The sequence below is a fragment of the Diplotaxodon limnothrissa genome, linkage group LG5, assembly GCF_057381915.1.
Source record: "Diplotaxodon limnothrissa isolate DT_005_m linkage group LG5, D_limnothrissa_male_GT1.1, whole genome shotgun sequence".
In the NCBI taxonomy this organism is placed as follows: domain Eukaryota; kingdom Metazoa; phylum Chordata; class Actinopteri; order Cichliformes; family Cichlidae; genus Diplotaxodon; species Diplotaxodon limnothrissa.
In genome coordinates, this window is record NC_140600.1 from 7,986,072 (window position 1) to 8,010,400 (window position 24,329).

General features: G+C 40.1%; 1 protein-coding gene across 1 annotated transcript in view; it reads right to left on the reverse strand.

Moving 5' to 3' along the window:
- Positions 1-24,329, reverse strand: part of LOC146631536 (integrin alpha-5-like) — a 56,435-nt gene that overhangs the window by 24,247 nt on the left and 7,859 nt on the right. Inside the window, exons 2-17 of the mRNA XM_085352997.1 lie at positions 24,173-24,297; positions 18,155-18,255; positions 17,545-17,668; positions 16,998-17,059; positions 16,787-16,832; positions 16,504-16,629; positions 15,432-15,476; positions 15,201-15,244; positions 15,029-15,085; positions 11,215-11,267; positions 9,265-9,473; positions 7,556-7,747; positions 7,418-7,463; positions 7,227-7,340; positions 4,168-4,223; positions 3,531-3,688 (exon numbers count right to left, since the gene is read on the reverse strand). Of these exons, the coding sequence (XP_085209123.1) occupies positions 3,531-3,688; positions 4,168-4,223; positions 7,227-7,340; positions 7,418-7,463; positions 7,556-7,747; positions 9,265-9,473; positions 11,215-11,267; positions 15,029-15,085; positions 15,201-15,244; positions 15,432-15,476; positions 16,504-16,629; positions 16,787-16,832; positions 16,998-17,059; positions 17,545-17,668; positions 18,155-18,255; positions 24,173-24,297 (1,558 nt within the window). The remainder of the gene's footprint in view (positions 1-3,530; positions 3,689-4,167; positions 4,224-7,226; positions 7,341-7,417; positions 7,464-7,555; positions 7,748-9,264; positions 9,474-11,214; positions 11,268-15,028; positions 15,086-15,200; positions 15,245-15,431; positions 15,477-16,503; positions 16,630-16,786; positions 16,833-16,997; positions 17,060-17,544; positions 17,669-18,154; positions 18,256-24,172; positions 24,298-24,329) is intronic.

Here is a 24,329-nt window from a genome sequence, read left to right on the forward strand (position 1 = left end):
TTGTGTGAGTGAAATCAGTTTTAGTAGATGCAGATTGATTGTTTTTTTTACTTCTTTTAGAGTATTTATAGGATATATGTAAGTTAAGGATCTTTACCTGACATTTACAATAACTCCCTGCAAGCTAAACTCCACAAAACTTGTGCTGAGAAGGAAAAAAATACCAGTGCTACTGCTAGCTAGCTTTTAGGTTAGCTAACAAAATACCAGTGATACTGTTAGCTAGCTTTTAGTTTGGCTAATGGGGGATTCAAACCTGTATTCGCTTATTGTGAAGGATTCTGGGTATACAACATATGCAGTCATTCAAATGACCAACAGCTTGATGTGGTTGATGGTGTCTATAAGTGGATGATTTTAATTTTGATTTTGAAAGGTGGATGAAGCAAGAAGCATGAAAAACCCCCACAAAGAATTAAAATTAAAACAGCATGAAACACACAGAAAAGTGGCTTTCAGTGCACCTATTTTTATCACTTGGTTTCACTTCAGCTCTTTGTATGAAAAATCAGTCAGCAAAGCTATGTGTAGGACAAAGGTACAACTGTGATTGAGCCCCAAAACTGTTGATCAGAGAACAACAAATTGGTTTGTTTCTGGTTAAGGGGTTAAAGGAGAGGCTGGGAATATCAACTTATTATGCACTGAGGTAAAGTCAATATAACCAGAGGTTATAATGCACACAACTGATGAACTGACCCAAATTGCTAAGCTAAATTGAAAGGGATTTTGATATTATAACAGCAGTGATATAACAAGTTAGTTTTTAAAGTAATATTACCTTTAAAATGGCCTGAGTGTGTTTAAAGTTAATAACATGTTGCCTGAATTCCCTTTGCATAAACACAATGATGTGGCTCTTTTAAAGAAAGAGTACAGAGTACACAGACAGATAAGTGCTGACTGACATGAGTGCATGTTTGTCAGTTTCTACTCTGGTCTCTTATCCTGTCAGAGACCAAAGTGCTCTGCTCATTATATCTAACAGTGAACATCCACACGTATGACATAAGCGCCTTTGTCAGGCACAATCTTTGATCAGGTCACCACTAAGTGATGAGAGGATTGGTACTGAAGCAGTTTCACCTCACGTAGCACTTCAAACAGCAATTTCAAACCCTGTTATTAGGAAATGACTTCAACCTCGGTATTAGCCGAAAGTTAAGTGCATTCACCTGGTTCTGCAGGTGCAAACCAGTCTCTGATTAGACGGCTCCAATGAAAAGCAGCAGGGCTGGAGTCGTTTCCAAACATTAAGAAGTAGAAAATTTGCAAAAATTATACTTATGAAATGGTTGGTCTGAAGAATAAGGGCTGTTTGCACAATTACTTTCATGTTTGTAAATGATGTGTACTTGTTCTCCTGCCCAGATGACAGCATGAAATATGAGCGACTATTTGCAGGCTTATTATCATAGTTCTGCCTGAAAGTACATTTCTGTCCCTGCGTGTGTTTATATCTGAAAATTGCTGGGTGTACTTATCATTATAGCCAATATCTCCTCACCAAAATGCAATTTACATATCTTTTAGCCTTTAAATTATTAAATGTTTTTCATTCCTTACAAAAGATCTGCAAAGCTCATGAATGATTCAGATTCACTGTTTATGTTAACTTTTGTTAGATATGTTGTCCTTTTTTAATGTTTTTTATATGTTAACTATGGTACCAACTTTCAGTACGTACATGCATAAGAAATACTGATCAGTAATCTTACTAGTGGTTGTCATAAAACACGTGTCATTTTTTTCTCTCCCTCTTTTTTTGTGGTACAAATTGACAGGAAATGTGGTGAATGAGATCAGGGGAACGGCATGCGCCAAAGCTCGAGATGACCATCTGAACTAGTTGTATTTGATGAGAAACTAGAATGAGACTCAAGAGAAAGATTCAGAAAGGTAAGAGAAAGAGCTTGAGGTCTTTCTTGCTTTATATTGTTGTCACAGAATAAAAATTAAGTTTTTGTTGCTGAATTATTCGGTTCATGGATGTATTTCACTGCATTTTTGTACTTTTCAGAGGCTCCAAATCAAGTTATGAATGCTTTATAAGCAACCATGCTAATTATTTAGCTTCATTCATTTCTTATTCATTGAGGAGCACCTCATGTTACAGTCACACAGTGGCTGGACACAGCAGCACAACCAAAACTATTGTGACAGAGTACAAAGAACTTGCAGTCTTGTTGCTGATGAACAGCAGCTCTGTGAACATTAGCAGTCAGTTGTGCTACGGTGATAAAACAGTTTTAAGATTGAGTAAGTCGGTTATCAGTTTGCAACTGAAGTTGGCGTTTACTCACAAACTGTGATAATATGATGAGTTACAGTTATTTATATTCCCAAAATCGATCGTGTTTCTCTTTCACGGCAGGGAAAAGGCTCGTTGCTACCACCTTTTTACCCCTCCTGGATAACATGATATAATTTACATGATATCATGATATCACGGGGCACTAAGATTTCTAACTGGTTGTAAACCTTTAACACATCACTGTACTTTCTGTTCTCTGGCTGACTGCTTCCCACTGGCCTTACACAGGATGGCTCATTGGTATAATTTTATCTATAAATCTATTTGTGGTTTACTCCCCTCTTATTTATCAGACTCTTACAGAACTTGGAAAGAAGGCATTCTCGTTTTCTGCCCAGTCCTCATTGGATGCATTACAGAAGGACTCGCAGCTCTCTCAGTTGCAGATTTAAAAAAATGAAAAAATTACCTTGTAAAATCATCACTATGGGAACTTGTTCCTCTTTTTGAAATGACTGTGTAAACATTAGGCTATTCTTTGTTGTCGTAATTTTAATATGTTTGTCTGAAACAGGTCTCTCTTGTAAATGAGACCTTGAGTCTCAGTGGGACTGCCTGTATAAATAAAGGTCAAATAAAAAAAATAAATACAAATATGGTAAAAATCAGAAATACTTTCCCATCTTGTAAATCTGTTATCATCTACATATACAGAAATTCATATTAAGCAGAACTTCACATTAACTACTTTGAAACAGAAATGAAGACTTTTCTCCAGAAATAATGACATGGGCGCTCAGAAACGTCTCTTTTATACAGGAATGTAACCAGTTAAGTGAAGTACCCTATTACAAAGAGATCTGTGCAGTGCAGACTGCAACTGCAACATGTTATTTGCAAGCCTTTGCCAATGGAGAACCTGAACGTGATTGCAATCAGACCACAACAGTTTGGAGACAGGTTGCTTCCTGTGCAATTCCTTTGACATGAAAAGTGGCTACCCAGTAACTGAGGGTATTGTATGTTCAACCTCTAGGCGACCAGTTGGTTTGCAGCTATTTCCCCTCAAAAGCATTCAGTGGAATCATTGGGCAATTTTTCCTAGTCACAAGGGGGACTAGGAAAAAAAATAGGAGAAGTCCTATATCTTCTCTAGTTTGACTAGATAAATAAATTCTACCTGACCAAAACAAAAGGTTTGCTAAAAAAAATCAAATGGAAAACATTCGCTCAAACTGCTTGACCTCAAGGTGCAAACACAGCTTGTGTGACTGACCCGCAGATAGATATTGCTGTTGTGACACAGGGGCTTTCTGTTGGTGAGGTTAAAGGTCTTCACTAGGCTGGGCTGCTGGCTGTCCAGGAACAGAGTCCTCCTGATAGACTCCTTCTGCTTCTGCTTCCCACTGTCCAACTGCACCTCTGCCACGAAGCCTTAAAAAAATGTATGACACACACATCTATGTTTCACACAAATATGCCAATTGGTGCAAAGCACATACACGAACGCATATGTGCTCAGCCGTCTGTGTTTGCCTGGCCACATGCAAACACACACATATGCAGGAGTAAATATTATTATGGCAAACAGCCTTTGTGTGCTATTTTGTTCTATGTACAGAAACATAGAGAGCATTGCTGCAGACCACATGACAACAACTATGCAGAGAACAGAGACAATACACACCCACTCACTTCAAATAAACACACACGCACTTTTCTAAACTGCCGGAGCCCACCAAGTTACCCCGTGTTTACACGATTGTTCTTTTATCTTGATCTTAACTGCCAAATTGACCACAGTGAGGGCTAGCATACTTGTGGCTGCACAAAGAAAGCAAGGTAATGGGGACCATCTGTGCGTTTGTGTGTGCATGTGTGCGTGTGCGTGTGTGTGTGTGTGTGTGCCTCACCTAGATGAGAGGGGAGGTGCTTCCCATTAGCCAGCAGGCAGAAAGTGATGCTGACGCTGGAGGTTTAAGACAGACACAAATATTTTTTAAAAATTAGCATGCAGAGCTAGCAGGGATGTCTTGACTTTATTTGAGCCGTAGCTCTGTCTTCCTCAGAAAGTATCCCCTATTCATAGATTTATTGTTTTGGGGTTTTTTCCCTGCACTAAGACAGTGTGCATTAAGCATCTACAGTATGCCTCTATCAGGCAGCTGTTCAGTAAATAAAGTGAATAATTATGGTTCTTCTCTTACGGAGACCAAATAAAAGGGTCCTTTGATGCTACCTGTGCTTATCCTAAGTCAAAATCAAACTGTATCATTTTTAATTGTTAATAATTCATTAAAAAAATCTAGTATTGTGCTTCTTAAATGAGAAATAGCAGAAAAAGTGTGAGAACCAGTGTATCTAAATTGATGCTGTGCAATAAATTCAGATACAGATTAGAAGGGCCAAATTCAGTCTAAGACTGTTTGCAACCTTCTGAAGACCAAATTCTGCAGAAAGTAATCTGATGACAGAAAGTACTCCCTCTCTTAAAGTTTAGGATTGTATGTATTAAGCAATAATTTAAAAAAACTTATCTGATTCTTAGCAGGTCTTAAAATTAGGAAAATTCAACCTCAGATGAACCATGAGAAGATGTTTGGTCATAATGCACAGCACCACATTTATAGAGAACATCTCATAGAACTGCAGCACCACCAAGCACATTGTTGAGTTGAGCATGAACTAGTCTGTACACCAAAGTATTCTAGAGTCAAATGTGAGGCCGTCTGTCTGACAACCAAAGTCTGGCCAAAATCGGGTCATGGAACGATCAACGATCGCAAGCACAGCAGCAAATCTACAACAGAACGGCTGAAAAAGAAGAGAGTCAAGGTGTTACAGTGGTCCACTCAAAGTCCAGACCTCAAACTGGCCAAGATGGTGTGGTAGGACCTTAAGAGAACTGCACATAAACAGATGCCCGCAAACCTCAATGAACTGAAGCAACATTGTAAAGTAGAGTGGACAAAGATTCCACCACAATGATGCGAAACTAGGTCATACGGAAAATGATTACCTAAAGTTATTGCTGCTAAAGGTGGCTCTAGACACAGGTGGATTTAAGTTTTTACACACTGCATTTGAGCTTTTTTAAAAAAAAAATAATAATAAAATAGTTTAGTGTTGTTGTTTTGCTTTTATATTTGCCTAACTTTAGAACCTGCTAAGTACAAGATGTTTGTTATTATTACCTCACTATATAACCGTAGAACTGAAATACAGTAGATTTTCTGTGTACCGTGACTGTAACATTATACTGGACAAAGCAGAAGGTGTGATGGGAAACGATGCTCACAGAGGGAAATGGATGGTTGGATTAACCAGTTAAAACAAGAAGATCCACTGCTCCGCTCCTGCAGTCAGCAGGGGTGGCAGATTGGTAGAGATCAGAATAAAACACTGGAATGTTCCAGTCTATGTTTATGCAACATCCCCAGACAGCTTTCAATTAGATACGAAAATGTTGTCAGTTTGATCTGATTCTAAATTAATTCCAGCCATCCTTGGCCATTTACTTGCATTTAAACCAAAGTAAACACTGACTCTAAATGTGCTGGAATAATAACACAAAGTCAGCACTTAACAATTACACTATGTGCTTGAATGGTGCACATAAAAGCACAGGAAACAAGCTGTGTAAATCTGTTTGGCGACACCTGGGAGCTGCTTGGCATCTCGCTGGATCACGTTCTTCAGATGTTTTCAGGAGTTTTGTCATTTCGTGAGATCTACTTCTCCTCTGATTGTACACAGATTTATTTATCCTCTCTAGGCAAACTTGTGATTTGTAAGTTTGGGTTATGTTTGACTTCACCCTCACAGACATGGTTAGGCACAATTCATCTCAGCTGGACACATGACCAGCTGATATGCAACATCACCACGTTCTACAATCCTACTCCCACTGCTTACTCTAAAGTCTTTCACTGCAACCCCCAACCAGTCGCAGCAGATGGCCCCGCTCCTCCCTGAGCCTAGTTCTGCTGAAGGTTTCTTCCTGTTAAAAAGGAGTTTTTCCTTCCCACTGTCACCATGTGTTTGCTCATAGGGGATTGTCTGATTGTTGGGGTTGTCTCTGTATTATCGTAGGGTCCTTACCTTAAAATATAAAATGCCTTGTGCAGAACCAAGAGCAAAAAGAGCTACAGTCTAACACCTCAGACACCTGAGCTTTATTCCTCAGAATTATAACACATAAAAGTGAGGGAATTTAAGTGAAAAGTAAAAATTCTTGTCATGTTTAATATTAGCTGTTGTAACTATGGAAACACATGAAAGGTCCCTTTTAGGAGCTCTAGCTTTGAAATGCACACACGTACATGAATGAACATCGTGTTCATTCATTCCATAAAACTTACAAGCCTTTTCCAACCTTTTCAAAGCCTCCGTCTCCTTCCCAACTCTCTTTTCATTCCTCCATGTAGCTACTCCACCTTTCTCCCACCTCCCCATCTTCTCCTCTCTCCCTCTGTTTCCGTTTTGTTTCCACGGCAGCAAAAAATACAGCAATAAGCATGAAAACAAGACTCACTTGTATCAACATCAGAGTCAGATACAAAGACACCAGGCAGCTTGGCAAACACCCCACAACAGCATTTAAAGGTTCCACACTGAATCCGATGGTTAAAGTGAACTTGTGGAAAGAGCTTTATTGGGACTGAAAGCTGGGAGAATTTTACTCCTTGTTTTTCCACTGATTCTAAGAATACTCTGTGTTCAGAGGAGGAAACTGGCAAACATGAAGTCATTTGACATTCTCTTGAGGTAAAGTACTGACTAAGATGTGTGTTACATAATTTAGGAGATGCTCCATAACCTCAGAGAACTCTTGAGTTGCTCTTAAACTTTTTTGGTAGACCATTAAAGAAACTTCCACTACAGCGGTGAGTGCCAAAGGCTCGATCACACTGTGTATAATCCACCTATTAATAAGCATATGTTTCGAACTCTGAACAGGAAAATACCTTACCAAGACACAGAAAGACTTTTATTCCCTGTGGTCAGCATGCAGTGCTTCTCCTCCTGGTTGAACATGGTCGGCTGTACTGTGAGAGACGCGCTGGCGTTCACTATTGGCCGAGCTCTGATTGCAGACACGAGACAAGAATGAGTAGAATGGTCTGCATGATTGTGATTACGTTACTAAAAGTTTAAACATACCTGTAGAGGACAGCTTTATCTACCCCAAAAGCACCGACAATCAGGTCTGCGAGAAGAGGAAAGTGACTTAAATCAATAAATGAAATGAAACAAAGAAGAAGCGTTGATAGAGATCTGTTGGAGCCTTTTCTGCAATACCTGGGTACCCGTTTTGATCTAGATCTCTGTTGCCTCGCACAGTAAAGCCAAAACTGGCCGGGAAAGAGCTGAAAGCCCACTGGCCCGAGAGCATCTGAGTGGGGGTGTCCTTCAGTCCTCCAACATGACCGTTGTAGATGAAAACCGACCCCTGCTGGTCGTCTCCTCCGTACGGACAGCCGATAGCCACGTCTGATCGTAAACAGCAACAAGACTTTGTTAACTACATGTATATTATTATGCAAGGCAGCACAACGCACTTATATTCCTTCAACAACAAAATAATGAAGAACAATTGTTCTAGGACTGACAGTTGTTTTTCAAGGAGCAGACTTCAGTCATTTGCTGTGTTTATTGGTTATTTACATTGTTAGACTTTGGCTGAATCTTGAATGAATGAAGTGTAGACTCTGTCAGTGTGTCTGTTAGCTCAGCCAAGTTATCATTCACATTTGGAAAAGCATCTGAGGCCGTTTAAACGAGTGCTGAAACATGAAATCAGTCACTACACCCTTTCCCTTATACTGACTCAGTCATGTAGGAAATAAACAAACAAAACATTTGGCTCTTTATGCTGCGCAAATGTGAGGATTTGCTTTTCCCTGTTTATATGATTGGCACTTTTCACCCTTTTCTCTATCTTTTTATAGCATGAAACAACCAAAGAAGAAACTCATTAGACAAATGGACACTTGAATGCAGATCTGTATGAAAGAAACTACTTCATGGGACAGAAACCAAATCTAAAAAAACAAACTGAGTGCAGTATTATTTCTGGTAGGCAACAAAGTTCACCTCAGCCAGCACTCCCAACAGATCTGCTAATCTGCCAGCCCACAGACAGTTGAGCTGGTACACTTCTTAATTGCACACAAGAGGGCCACTTTTGGCTAAAGGCTTCACCACAGCAAGTAGCTCTGCAGGTTTTGTTTCAGAAACATTTTCATTTATATTTGACAACGCCAAAGGCTTTTGTGTCTCTAGTTAGAACTGAACCAGGAACCTTCTGCTTGCCAAGAAAACCACTACACTACACTCTCATGTCATATTGCCAAAATCTCATATAGTGGCTCCTTTAAGCGTGCTTTAGCATTGATCCTGTTTCCTTTGCAACCCACCTTTACCCCAGATTATCAATTTCATGCTATTTCTGACTTAATCAAGGTTATGTCTTTTGTCAGTTAGGCCTTTTCTGTTTCTGCAGCTCTCCCATCACGTATGCCTGGAATTTCAGGGAGGAACAAGAACAGAGCCATGCATCTGAAAATAAATGACTCCAGATGGAAAAATAATCTTACTTTAACTAACGTGGTCTCAAAAGAAAAGGTGGCATGGTGGTGAATGATGCCTCAAATTTAAAAAAAGCCTTCCTTTTTCTCCAGATGCACTAGTTTCCTCCCACAGTCCAAAGACGTGCATGTTAGGTTCAACAATGCGCCTGTGAGGCTGTCTGTATCTACTGTATGTGTTAATGGTATAATGAACTGGAAACTTGTCAAGGGTTTAACTCTCCCTCTACACCAGGCTCCAGTTTCCCTGCACCCCTAAGCTGTGTAAGTGGTTAAGACAATGGGTGGATTTTCCAATAGAATTACATAAGTTATAGTAAAGTATGTTCAGAAATGGGGTTATGACCTATAGTGTAACAACTGAGTTATTTTGTCTCGTTCTGGTCTATGTTCAGCACATTCTCTATGATGCAAATTTACCATTGAAACCATCTTGGTTGAGGTCACCCAACGGGGCCAGAGAGGTGCCAAACCGGCTGAAGGCCTGAAGACCCAGGAGGTGAGACTGACTTGGTTCCAGCTCCAGAGGACCCCTCTGTAGATACACATACACTTTTCCCAACTCCTCCAGACGCCCGTTAGACCCCCGATGCATGAACAGCGGCGCTCCCACCACCAGGTCATCCAGACTGGAGTTATGGGCAAAAAGCAAATTATGAAGCTTTATTCTTTCCCCATGAAGACAACAGGAAGACCCTGTACCCTCAATGACACCTCAATATACAGGGTGGGCCATTTATATGGATACACCGTAATAAAATGGGAATGGTTGGTGATATTAAAGTCCTGTTTGTGGCACATTAGTATATGTGAGGGGGCAAACTCCTCAAGATGGGTGGTGACCATGGTGGCCATTTAGAAGTCGGCCATCTTGGATACAACTTTTGTTTTTTCAATTGGAAGAGGGCCATGTGACACATCAAACTTATTGGTAATGTCACAAGAAAAACAATGGTGTGCTTGGTTTCAACATAACTTTATTCTTTCATGAGTTATTTACAAGTTTCTGACCACTTATAAAATGTGTTCAATGTGCTGCCCATTGTGTTGGATTGTCAATGCAACCCTCTTCTCCACCCTGTATATCAATAAAGAGTTGTTTTGATGACCAGTAAACTGTATAGGCAGAGATCACCCTGATTAACGTCTGATGCACCCCAATAATTTTGTTCTGGAAGCAGGTCTGACAGAAACCACTCAGTTTAGAAAAGAGTAACAATAGTTACCCTTGTACATAAATTAATTACCAGAAAATCCATTGTTTTTTTAAATTTAAAGAAAGAAACTTGTTGTAATGTATGAGTTTTAATTTGCATCATATTTGCTACATCCGATATTTTTTGTAATTGCAGTTGTTTAAAAGATGTTGTGGAATTTGGGGGGTTTTCAGAGGAAAAGCACACTTGGCTTCACAGGGTTAAATGAGGACAGGATGAGAAAATTAGGACATTAACACAGACAATAAGATACAAAGAGTTTAATTTGAGTCAAAGCCACATAATCAGAGAATGATTTTAGGTGCTCCCCTTTTAGTATTTGCTTTTAACACACAATGAAATGAAAAAATGCATTTTTTCATTTCAAAATGTAATCCTCTTTTTCCCTCTTATGTAAATTTAGGAGTTTGCAGCATTGTGACTCAGCTTGAGATTAACGTAATCAAATGTGATTTGCGGTGACTAGCTAAAAGGGCAACTCATATAAAACTGCACTGACTGTTAGCTAGCGCAGATAGCTGATTTTTGCGTGTGTGGATTTCATCTGGAAATAATAAAGTCTGCCACTACATTTACATTTGAGCTTTCTCGCTAAGCCACAACTACTTCTCTCACAGTCCAACCATAGATTTGATTTAAATGCCTGTTGTATTCAGTTTCATTTAGCACTAAATATGGCCTAACTGCCCTTTCACTGTGACTTCCAGTAACATTAACATTCTGGAAAAGCCTCTTATTCTACACAGATACTGTACAGTGTGTTGAGTCCTTTGAGTGAGGTTAACACTGTATGTGACATCATGACTGAAAGTGTAGAGCGGAACAAAGAAGGGTGTGAGCTTTAGAACGTTCTCAGGGTTTAACTTGCTACATTGTGACTCTTCTACTAGTAAATGTTGAAATTCTAAAAGAAGAAGGGAGTGAGGAAGTGAGAATGGCAAAAAAACTCATTGCACAGAACAAGAATACTCTCGGGGGGAAATTTTAATGACACATTAGAAAGCATGAGTAATTGAACCACTGTGGGAAATGTCCAAAAGTCACACTGTTGACCTCTGTTTCAATTGTTTTTAGTTTCTTGTTTTAGCTGATCGTATCTCTCCCATTTCATCACTCACTGCTGATATTTTGTGCCACCATGACAGTCGCTTACCCGTCGCTGTTGATGTCAGTGGTTGCCACTGCGTAGCCAAAGTAGGACCCCATCTGGAATGCATTACAAACAAGACCCAGTTAGCCTGTAATCATACCACAGCGCACAGATCCCTTTCTTTTCTTTCATTTTCTCTCTCTACGTTTCCTTTTTATCTTTCCACCACCACCCCCAGAAGCTTTCTTTTTCTCTCTCAATCCCACAATCCCCTGGGGTCTCCTCTTCTCTCTTTTCATGGGGTTCAGTGTTGACGCTCCTGTAAGTTCGAGTTGAGGTAGGGGGTCTGAGGATTGATAACTACAACTCCTTTAAAGCACACCCAAAGAAAATGCTTGTGGGACTTGGGCTTTCCGGTTTAATTTCATGCCATGTATGAGCATGTATGATAAATAAGGGTCACGTTACATCCTCGTTTGACTCTGATTTCAAAGTGATTTGTAGTATAGCGTCACTGAAGGGTTTCCAACACTTGAAACCTTTGTGAAAAACAACACTGAATACTAGGATTGCTTTCCCGTTGTGCACATGCAAAGCAGCTCTTAACATAAATCACTGAGGCTCAGGATAAAGTTCTAATGCAGCAATGTAAAACTCTGGCATTACTGTTTTGCCCTACACTTAAAGTCCAAGAAAACAAAATCAAGTGCTCTGGTAATGTTCTTCTGAGGTCTGGTGAGCTGTGGTGAGAACAGCAAGCTAGGAAAAGTCAACCACTGATGGCTTTTCAGTCATCAGCCACAACGTCTGGGGTTCCTTTAATAGCTCTACAAACTGCGTCAGGTTTGTAGAGATGAGGACCAGGCCACAAAGTTCTGTAACAAAGTGGCAAAAATCAAACCAATACAGCAGTGCCAAACATGTTAAAATATTCACACATTTGTGCTGCTCGTGCCTTTTGCAGTATTTTTTAAATTGAAATCAGCTAAAAAACAAACAAACTGTGAAACAGTCCAAAATGTTTGATCTCCAGTCTTGGTGAGAAAAATTCGACACACCAGTGTCTGTGTGCATTGCAACCCTACATCCAAAAAGTTTGATTCTGTTCATCTGGATGTAGCTACATCCAGATGAACAGAATCAACCTTTTGGGATTTGCCTACCTGGATGCATGCATTGAGACATTGCAACCCTACAGTTTATGGGCACAGCTTGCTAACCAGCTTGGTAGGGTTTGCCATAAAGCTGAAGCAAAAGCTTTTAAATATGAAGTCCACAAACAAATGATGGTGATGTAAATGTAGCATTGTCTGTCTTTAATTAAGAGCCTTTTTTTTTTACCCATTCATTAAAGCTGCCCTAACCTGAATGCTAATGGTAGTTTATAATTGCCCTTCACCAAAGAAGCTGTGGCTGATGAACAAAGTGGAACACCAAAAGCAGACAAGGTTAGTGACCAAAGGTTAATGAGCAACGCAGTCAAACTGCTAACTCTGAAGTTTAATTTAAACTTCTTCATTGAATCTACGTATGTAGAGCCTACAATTTAACCTACACCCACTTTGCATTTGTACATGTGACGCTGTACCGCTCTGCAACTTTGCGTCCAAGCGACCGACACTGTCGTTTTCAACAGCAAAGCAACACGACCTCTTGGAGAAAGGCTTTCTGGTGTGTTTTCACAGCTGATCTCTACATCACAGTCTGAGCACCCATAGAGAGACCAGCAACAGAGAGAGGAGCCTCATTAGCCGGGAGTTTACACCAGATCACTCTCACTATGACCTGACAGTTTATCCGGCGCCCTCCACCCTCAGATGGACACCTCTGAGCACTTACTGATGACCTCCCAGGCTGCGCCGCACAAACATAAACGCACGATTAGCCATATGCTTTACCATGAGTCCAGGTGTCACATGCTCTCGCATCAGCAAAGCCTAATGACGTAACTGGTATGTCACAACTCAAGCAATACCGTTACCTTTGTGTCACACGACAGTTTGTACAGGGAAAGAGTTTTTCGTTTCTGTTCCCCTTCTACAGTTTGTCTGTGACCCAACCCTAAAGTCAATTCAGTGTCAGAGTTCAGGGACAAGATTCAAATTTAGCTAAATTAATAAAACCAAAATGTGTGACAAAAATTGTCCTTTTCATTTACTGGTTTTAACCTACATTTTTAAGCAAATACAATAAACACAGAAGGAAAATTTATTCTGGATTTAAATGAAACATGTACTCATATTTACATTCGAGGTCAAAGGAAGGGGCTTCTGAATGCCCTCTACAAATGACTCATCACCACCCTTCAGCTTTTTCACCACTAGAGAATTGATAAATAGTATTTTAATGATAGTAAAGGGTAACGTTGTAATCTAGCACTTACATTTTCACAGGAAATTAAGTAGGTGGTTAACAGATGACATTTCACACCTTCAGCTGCACAGCGTTGAAAGTTAACATGTCAAAAATAAAGCTCAATGAGTAGCTGAGCTAAATATACCAACGTGATTAATCTGCAGAGATGGGCAGTAACGCGTTACTTGTAAATAAAGTCAAAGACTCAGCGTTACTTGTAACGCGTTACTGTAATCTGATTACTTTTTTCAAGTAACGAGTAAAGTAAGGGATTACTATTGCAAAAACGGTAATTAGATTACCGTTACTTTCCCGTAGGAACGCTGCGTTACTGCGTTACTAAAACCGTGATTTTTTTTGCGAGAATGTCTCATGACAGTGACGTAAGCGAGTGCGCCGTTAGTGACAACAGCTGTGTGCAGGTCAACAATGGATCATATATCGAGTGCAGGAGAGAGTATGAGCATGCAGCGTTTAAAGCGTGGAAGTACTGACCTTACTTTGAGTTTGATTCCATAAAAAGTGACAAAAACATTAGTGTCCGTTGTGCGTAGGAAGAAAACTTTTTACAGTGAAAAAAACCCCCCTAAACTTCCAAGCAAGCACCGAGTGCACAACGACGTAATGGGAAACTCACAGAGAAACTCGCGGATTCATCAACTGACCGCGGCACACCTGCACCAGGGTAAACCTCCGCCTACCGCAGTCCTGCTTTACAGGTGAAAATAGAGCAACAGGACCGCTGAGTCTTTGACTTTATTTATTTCCTGCTGTGTTTTACTTGCATCTATTTGAAAGAGTGAGTGTAAACACAAAAAATATTTTATTTTATGTGCTGGAATGTGCAGAAAATAGGTTTAAATGTTAAACTAATTTATTCAAGTCAGAGAATGTTGCAGATAATTACATTTTTGCTTGATGCATAAAGTTAAAAGATTAAAACTGATAAAACAAGTTTTAAAAAGAGATAATTTTCCATTTGATTACATTTTGTATGATGGAGTATGCAGAAAAAGTAGAATTGGGCTGAAAGATCTATCGCTTTATCACCTCTTCAGGTTGTAAATCGTGTTTTTAAAAAGTAACTAAGTAATTAATTACTTTTGAAAATAAGTAATCAGTAAAGTAATGGAATTACCTTTTGGGGAAGTAATCAGTAATTAGTTACTGATTACTTTTTTCAAGTAACTTGACCAACACTGTTAATCTGTGGGCTTTATTTAAAGGAATTCTGTTCAGCACTGGTGCTCTTCAGCTCTGACTGACTTTAAAAATGCACATCCTGAATCAATATGCTGACCACTGTCTTGGTGTCTGCTAACTCTGGGTTTGATTAACAGCTTTTAGAAACCACGAGCTGTGCGTACTGTGACCTGCAGCTCTGACCCTGGCGTAGGCCTCTTCTCCACAGGGCAAATTCCTTCATCTCCAACACTCCATTGCACATGCCACTTTAAATATAGGACCATACATGAAAACAGCAGTCAGGCAAAAAAAAACATCCAGTCACACTTGTACGTACCTGCTCCCCTGTCAGGTTTAGCAGAGATTTCAGATCACTTCCATTTAATATGGACACCTATATCAGAACAGCAGAGAGTTAGCTATTAAAACCTGTGCGCTGAGAACCTTCATGTTGCCTCACGTTTCCTATTTGTACTGCAAAAATCAAGAAGAACATAGGAACTCCTTACTAAACCATACAGCATGAGTCCTTTTGGAACTCCTGTGACAAAATCTGTGAAAAGAAAAGTAACAACATAATTATCAGATTTATTTTGGGAGGGGGGGTCTGAATGTTTTGGCTTCCTGAAAGGCTAATAACACCTTTCTGTTACTACACAAACACGTTTATCGAAACAAAGCAGCAATCCCCACACTCAGCCATGCATTTTGGTTCTCAGTACTGTAAATATGACCCTCACCTTCCTCACCATCCCCGCTGAACTCGCCACTAGCCACAGAGTAACCTGCAGGAGAGAGGACAGAAACAGCTTGAAGTGGTGGATACAATAAAAGTATATTTTTGCCTACATGCCTTAACCCTGTGAGGTGGAAATCATCATGACACCAACGCTAACGCTGCCCCATCAGAATATGTTGTTTTTGTGTTTTGAATTGTTCTTGTAAGTCTTGGTAACCATGGGACAAAAAAAATCATCATTCTGACTGTCGCTCATCAAAACCTTATTTCCATTTTTCTATAAGCATTAATCCGAAAAAATAATGTAACCCTTTTTATTAATCTTTGAGGTCTAAGTCGGTGGTGACCTCAGCTGTAACCCTAACTCTAACCATCAGACTAAGTCATTTTTTTAAAATACATTTTTTCACAAGCCCTGGCAGTCAGGAAACAAAGAAAATAATCCTTCTTACTTTCATACTATTTGTTCCATGCAAGCAGAACCACAGGGCTATCTGCTGGCCAATTATACACTACTTCTACCACACTACACCTGTACTTAGGCAATGCTATGAATACTGTGAGGTATTATACACAGAATGACAGCAAATAAACAATAAAAATAAATGTATTCTTGGGAAAAAAACTGCAAATAGTTTGTGATGCATTGACAAGACGTAAGCATACATGCAACATAAGGGCCCTCAAAAATTGATATGTCTTTTGAAAAATTGATTTTAAATCCCAGTTGTTTGGATTTTTGTATATATCATGTTGATTTGGCCCCCCAGAGTGTGATCTTCCGTTTGCATGTGTTTGTTTCACATCACGTTCAACGCACGGCAGGTCTTAAACATCACAGGCATTCAACTTAACTGACGACAATTCATTCCAGTAAAGCTGAAAATGTTTTTTTATTTTGTCAAACTTCATTGTAAATTTTCAGTGTTTTGTGGGCATTGTTGATCATTCTTCTGTTACTCGAAGAATAGATATAATTATATATAGATAACAAAGACTTAAGAAAACAGACATAAAACAAAAGCTGCCCATAGGACGGGTTTATGCTGGGAATGGTAAAGGTGCTTCCTTACCCAGGTAACTGTCATCATAGCTTCCCTGCACCTGTCGGGTTTGAATCTGCCCGGCGACCGACAGCAGAAAGTAGGCAGGATAGTAGGCCTTAACAATCTCCTCTGTAGTGGCAGAGATCAGCTGACCTTCAGAACAGACCAGTAACAAAGGGTCGTGACTCGTGAGGCATGTGTATCTTGAACTTTGGTTCCCAATTATTTATCCATTCTCCATGAAGAAGAAAACAACACTGGAGGATGTGTTCTAAAACAGCCATACGGCATCACATTCCTCTCAGCTCACCTTGCCAGTAAAAGCTGCCTGGTCCTCCAAGCACAACCCTCCCATCCTGAAAAAAACACACACACAACTGAGCTGAGGAATCTGTGTGTCACCAGTTTCAAATAAACTGTGCATGTTTGGTGCACACAGTGTAATCGCCACTGCTTTGATCAGCAAAAAGAGAGAAACACTGACCATGTTCCTGCATAAAACTAGCAAACATTTCTCTTACCTTGGTGAAGTCAGCACTGAATCCCCCCTGACAATAGCCCTGTCCAGCAGGTCCATGTCTTTCTGCAGTGAGCAGCAACAAAACATATTAAATATCAATACATTTATTGAACAACAACTTCACGTTGTTCATAACATCTCTGCCAATAATGGAGTTGCAACCTTTGACATCTGTAGTTAGGGGTAGGGTGTCAATTAGATTAACTCTCTAAGGTTTAAGTTGTCATAAGAGAACCCAAACCCTGTGTAATCCAAATATATAGCTTTGTTACCAAATTGTTATCCTGAAGCTTTTCAGAAATAATCACTCTGACATGCATCAAACACAAACATAGAGTTGGAGTGGGGTTACGGTTATGGTTAGCACCTGTGATGACTTATATCATAAGGTACAATGCTAAAGTGAGTGTGTAAGACTTCATTTGAAAGGTTTAACCAACATTTTAGTACAAATCCAACGCTAACCCTAATTGTGGGTGAGCTGCTGGTCACCTGGTGGATTAAGATGTGGAATCCCCTGAAAGGTAGCTGTTGCTGCTCTAGCTTACCTGTTCGGCATGGTGCAAACTCCACAAATCTTTTGAGGTTGTCTACAGCGAGGTAGCAGGTTCCTGTAACATCGGAGAAGGGTATGTCGTGTTCAGTCCTCCAGTAGTATCTGGGAGCACAAGCCTGGAGACCAGAGAAAGAAGACTCAATAAAAAAATGTAAACTTTACTCTTAAACTTCCTTACAGTTGTTAAGCTACTAGTGCATCGAGTGTGTAACGAGACAAAAATCTGTTAAGACTCTGGACTTGCTGCCTACAGTAAGAAACTTCAATGGCCAAGTCATAGTATAGCATAAGCTGACTAGTCACTTAGCCAAACCAAATCGCCAAACAAACCAAGACGATTGTGAAGAAGTAGAAAAAAAGAGTCACTTGGCTTGTCCTGAGGTTTTGCTCCTGGTCTCTTAAGCTATTGAGTTAGCTGTTGTGTTAAAATGCAATGATAAAGTGTGCTGCCCAAGCTTTACTGTTGGGTGTGAGAATGTGTTTCCGAAACCCCATATTAAAGAATTACTGACAACAAAGTCTGCACTATATGTTAACAGCTTTTCAATTAAACAAATATGCCACAGGTCACTTCAGCAATCTAGCCAATGAGCTATTCTTACCAGGACGCTGCTACCATGGGCACGCACAGTAGCTCCGAACCACTGATGAGACTTGAACTCAACCTGAGTGTTCACGTCATTTATATAAAAATACCGGTCACCTGTGAAAACACAGAAGAAAACCCAAAAGATTTATAGTCACCACACAGTTTGGTTCTCAGAAAGCAGGACTAGAAGGAAACTTCAGTGATGTCAGGAGTTGCTATTTTAACTCTGATCACCGTGTTGTGTTTGACTTTTGTGCTGTCTGGGCTTCATTTGAGAGAGTTCCCCACATGTTCTTGGCTTTTTACATGGATATTTTATGGCCTTCTTCCCGGGGTCTGCAGTCTTAATCCATCCTCCATGCTATGGCAGACATCAAACAGCTCAAAAGGACTTGGACCTTGTTGTTACTGTAACCCAAACAGTCGTATTTGATTGTCAAGATGTGTTTTAAGAAGAGGCCCTGGCAATACTAAGGCACCGATGAGGAAAGGTTTGGTGGAGTGTAAGGAGAATGTGCCAAAGAGTTTTAATCTTGCAACTTCAGCAACATTACACCTCCAGATTTTTTGCTTTTTCAGGGACATTCTGTTAAAATAATTAATTTGGGAAACTAAGACAGTTTTCCAAGTTCAACTGCTTTTCCTGGTCCACAAAACTTGACTCAGCTGAGCCAAGTTGCCTTTATGTCCTTTGGAGCACAGTTAAAACAAGAACCACTTCACTAAGTGGCAAATAAAAGTTGTAGAGATTTGCTATCGGACAATTTCTTGCACACGCATGCTTTTTGTCTCACACGCATAAAAAGGAACATTCAGGATCCCTGATCGCTTAACAAACCCTAACGCCTTCTGCATGCCTGAATGAGAACACTTGTCTTCAGTCCCTGTTTAAGCACTCAAATAATGTAAATTATACTTATAATGTGGCTTTAACTGTAACCTTAACCGTGGTGATTTTCTTGATATATGTTCCTGCTGTCTCTACTAGAGTGGTGACATTAAACTCTCCTGGCTGCAGTTCAGTGTGCCTGTTTGGTTAATGGAGTCTGGCCTACGTCCTCCAACACACCATTAATCCTGAGGCCTGAAATGGGAAAAGCGAGACTACTGAATGTAAATGTATGTGGTGCAGAGGTGGAAAGAGTACTCAAAATTTGTACTCAAGTACAAGTACTGTTACACTGGTTAAATTGTACTCAATTACAAGTAAAAGTACTGGTGTTAAAAAAAATACTTGAGTAAAAGTACAAAGTACTGTTCTCAAAAACTACTCAGAGTATTAATTACTTTTTAACAGACTGATGTTTTATTCTGTTGTCAATAGCAGGCATTCAACTCGATTCACCAGTATAAATATTTATGTTCAAAGCACATTTTTCAGATGAACAAGGTATAGAAAGGTAACTTGTTTTGTAAATAAATGTAGATATAAAAGAAGGAATTTTGTTTGTTAAAACAATGACAAAAATGTTTCTGAACATGCGTAGAACCATTTAAACTTTTCCCCATACACTGAACAACAGGCAGGTAAGTGTCTTAAAGTCTTAGCATTTCTTTCACACTTTACTTTCTGAACCTTTTGTTCAGTTTCAGCAAGAGCTGGTTTTCTAAATTAACAGAGGCAATCCGACTTCGTTTGGCAGTGAAGAGTAGACCAGCACAGCTAAAAAGTCGTTCACACGCAGCAGAAGCAGGCAGAGCTGTGTTTAGTTTAAGAGAGAGGTTTTTGATGGCTGAGAAGGAGTGCAGCAGCTCCATGGTGTCTGTGGCACAAGCAAGATAACCATCAAGCTCAACTGCACTTTGCAGCCTTCTGGAGATTGGTCTGGAGAAGAATTAATCTTCATCAGATGACTCTCTTTGCTGATCCTCACTCTCATGCTCTGTCGTTTCAAGATGTTGTTTGATGTATGTCAAGGCTGTAATTGCAAGTAGATAACACAATTTTGTTATTTAAATTTCAGTGATTATTCCTGAACACAAATTTAAAATCGGCAAATTCTCAAAAAGGATTGTTTAGTATTCAGGACAGACCATCAATAACTTACAATGTATTAGGTGAAATACTCACTTAAGCATGTGTTCAAATGTAAAAATACACAAAAATGGGATCACATGAATCCTTACCAGCCTCTGTTACATCTGCTCTGTCAGTCCAGGAAGTCTTGAACTTGGGTAAGAGGACTGCAGCTGCAGCCAACTCTGGATCCTCCATCATCGCTCCAAAACGCCTTTGAAGGCCATTTTGCAGGGCTCTGATGAGTGGCACGCATGTCTTGCTTGATGTCTCCAGCCTGCTAAGTTTGGACAGTAGTTGTTGGATTACTGGCAGGAGCCATCCCATAAAGGAAGTGGACTCAGACTGAAGGATGTTTGAAGCTTTCACCAGTGGCTTCATGGTGGTACAGTACTCCCTTAGGAATGCAACTTCTGCAGGACTCAACCTGTAAGACACAACAACAAAACCCACCATGACTATAATAGGGATCTTCTGATTTAATATTAAGAGTCTGCTCATGTTTTTAACCATCCATTAAGGAAAATTCACAAAATTTGAAACCATATTGGTAGGTGTCCAATTTTACTCACATTTTCACCTTGAACTCCTCACAAATGCTCCTGATGGCATCTTCCCCCTTCTCATCAATGATGCGTATTATCCTTTCAATGGCAAGGTAGGTTGAATTCCATCGTGTTGCATTGGGACGAATGATCTGTAGCTCACACTTGTCCTCTACCACTTCATTAGCCAAATGAGATCGGCCAGTTTTGTTCCAAATGGCCTGGCATTTTGCAAAGGTTGCACGGGAGAGCCTCTTGTAGGTTTCATTCATGCTCTCTGCTAGGGCAGCATCAGATGTTGCCACAAGGTTTAGCAGGTGACATGCACATCGCTGATGAGGCGGAAGTTGATACTCCAAACCAGAGTCTTCATCAAGAATTGCACTTGCCTCATGGTAGTCAATATGGTCAGTCAGGTCAATAGTTTCTGGGTCTGCTTCATCTTCAGCTTCATCTGCATCATTTTGTGCCCCAAACATGTGGAAGGCCTTGACAAAGTTGGATCCACTATCAGTTGTGGTTCTTACAACTTTGCCTCTAATCTTGTATTGGCAATGGATATCATCAAGCGCACCAGCAAGCATGTCAAATGTGTGAGACCCTCTCAATCTTTTGCATGCTAGTGCTGCAGATCTTCTTTCCAGGGACGCTTCCTCTATCCAATGGCATGTGACTCCAAGGTAACTTTTCTGATGAGCTGACCAACAATCAGTAGTGGTAGCAACAAATTTGACTTTATCCAATTCTGCAACCAAAGTCATCTTCATGTGATCAGCAGCTTCACAGATTCTGGCACGGACAGTGGGTCTGGAGATGACTTTGGCTTGAGGTTGTAATGTGGTAACCAATTCTTTGAAAGATGGCTGTTCTACCACTGCAAATGGCTGTAGACCCTCACATATGAAATTGATGACAAGCATGTCAACAGTTGCTTGTGGAACATGTTTGTTTGCAGCTCTCAACATCAGGTCTGGTAACTTGGCTTGTGTATTTGCTGAGAGCTTGTTTGGTGTGGCTGTGGTCTTTCGCTGTCGAGATGTTGATGCCACAGTGATATTGTACTGCTCAGTCTTCGATGGATGTTTCCTCTGTAGAGATAAATATTATCATACGTCAGGTTCATACATTACTTCATAACATCACTGTGATTAACACTAAAAGAAAACACATTTTTAAAACATTATTCAACTAGACTTGAGCTAATCTTTGATTGTTGAGCATAGTATAAAAGAGTGGTGAATTGGTCAAATTTTGCAGATATATTGCTGTATTTATTCACAAGTGTAAACCAATTTTGAACGATCATTGCAAAAAACATGAATTTCTGTATACATTCTAAGTTCTGTAATATGTATACTATCTGTAAAAAGAGTATCGACCAATGTATCAGTATCTAAATTTTTAACTCCTTTTTATCAGTATCACCCTAAAGTTTTCAGTATTAGTCAGGTCCTAAAAATACTAAGAGAGCAAAATATGTGTATCTAGCAAATCTAATTTAAGAAAAGGGATCACATACACAAAAATGCTGCCCATACAGCTAACAAATAAAACCAATCCACATTATGTTCTTTAAAAAAAGATATCATATTGGGAAACATATAACCCTACTGATTAAGAGCCATGTCACTATGATAGACCTATATCAGGCCAATGATACTGATCAACTGATCCATCAATCGGGCTCTGGTACATGTCAGCTGAGAGCTGGAAGATTAATTTGAGATGCAGCTCAGCACTGTGTTCAAGTTTGTTTGTTTTTTTGTTTGTTTGTTTTTTTAAATAGGCCAGCTGATTGTAGGCCTGTGAGTTTTAAATGACTACAAGTTTAATTTATTGTAATGACGGTGGTTATCCAAATAATAAGCTAAAACATTCCTACGAATTGTAGCTCAGTTATGCATGCACACACGCACATTAGCTAGCTCCGTCTTATTTTAATATCAGGCTAACCAATGGCGGTGACAATATCTTAGCCAAACTAGTAACCTTAACACACATGAAAAATAAGAAAGCAATATCATACACGTATAGTTGTAAAACCTCTTACCTCAATGTGTTTTTTTAGATTAGATGCTGAAGTCTTGTAAGCTGAAATGACTGTAGAGGTCAAACAAAGTTTGCACTGCATCTGGACGCTGTCTCCTTTTCTTCCTGTACACGAAAAATTCCTCCAGGTATAGCCACGGGCACGCGTCCTCCGTCTTTTCTACGTCGTTTTCATGGTTGACAGTGTTGTCCTCTGTCTCCATTTTGGCTTCTTTGTCTCCAAATCTTTCGTCTATAAAGTAGTTTATACGCCACCATTTAGCACCTCCAGACACCTGTGCCTGCTGCTGCAGCGGAGTTTATTCTTTGCTTACGTCTTAAATTGGCGCGGTTGCGATTGCACGGCCTTATTGGCTGCAAAAATGCAGACGAAAGGTTTGAATATTAATTCAAATTGTGGGCGTACTCAGTAGTGACTTTTGATTTTATAAGTAGCGAAGTAGATTACATGGTGTAAGTTGTACTCAAGTATGAGTAAAATTACACACTTGAAAAATTACTCGTAAAAGTACAAGTACCCAAAAAATGTACTTAATTACAGTAACGTGAGTATTTGTAATTCGTTACTTCCACCCCTGGTGGTGTGCGACTGTAAGCGTGGTTTTAAGTGTTTTCTAATACACTATATCAAGTTTCCGAGACCATTTGTGTTTGTAAACATCTTGCGAGTGTATATTTATGTGCGCAGAGTTTGCACAGCCACATTTCTCGGTCTGTGCAAACCACAATTTGATATCAGCACGCAGTCGGTCGTGATAAGTTACACCCTCTGATCCTCAAACGGTGGTCCTTATCGTTTCCTGCATTTCTGATGGAGGTGATTGTTTTCCTGGCAGGGCCGGGGGAAGGCCGGGTCCTCTGGGGTCCTTGTCCCCGTAATGACTCTGCGCTAATTAAAGAGCACTCACAACACTGGGCCCCGAGTCGAGGAGAAAAATCAAAGCTCTGTGAAAACACTGCAAACGCAGCTCATTGCCCAAAATGGAAACCTTAGAGAGGGGTGGGGTTGAGGAAAGACTCAGTCACCATTAAAACTCAGGAAAGACATCAAAGGCTAGTTTCAATCAAAACACATGGCCCCTAGATCGGGCGATGGAAGATGGCAGGGAGCCGCACTCCTGACCTCAAGGTCAAGCACAGCGGCGCTTAACTGGGGGAAGCTACCCATAGCTTCTCTCAGCCACTTTAATGGCGAGGTAAAGACAGCTGTGCGTTTACTACACATTCTGTTTCAACTATTTCACGGTACCTTTGGGGAAGTGACATTTTAATACTGTGGAACAATATGACCTACGAGCCACTGCTGTGATTATGATGTAGGGAGAATCGTCTCCCTTGGATTTTAAATATTGAGCATGATTTTTATCTGTGCCGGTGCAAAGAAGACAACCGTTAATTTAGATTTAACGAGACACCCTACCTTGCTTGTCAAAGCTGATAATGGTGCAGTTATTTTGGCTCCACGGGCACATGTACACAGCTCCTCCTTCAGTGACGTTGGGCTGGCTGGTGTTGGCTTTCGGGGCACCGATCAAAATGTTGATGCTAGAGCAGCAGAAAAGAAAATATGACCAATT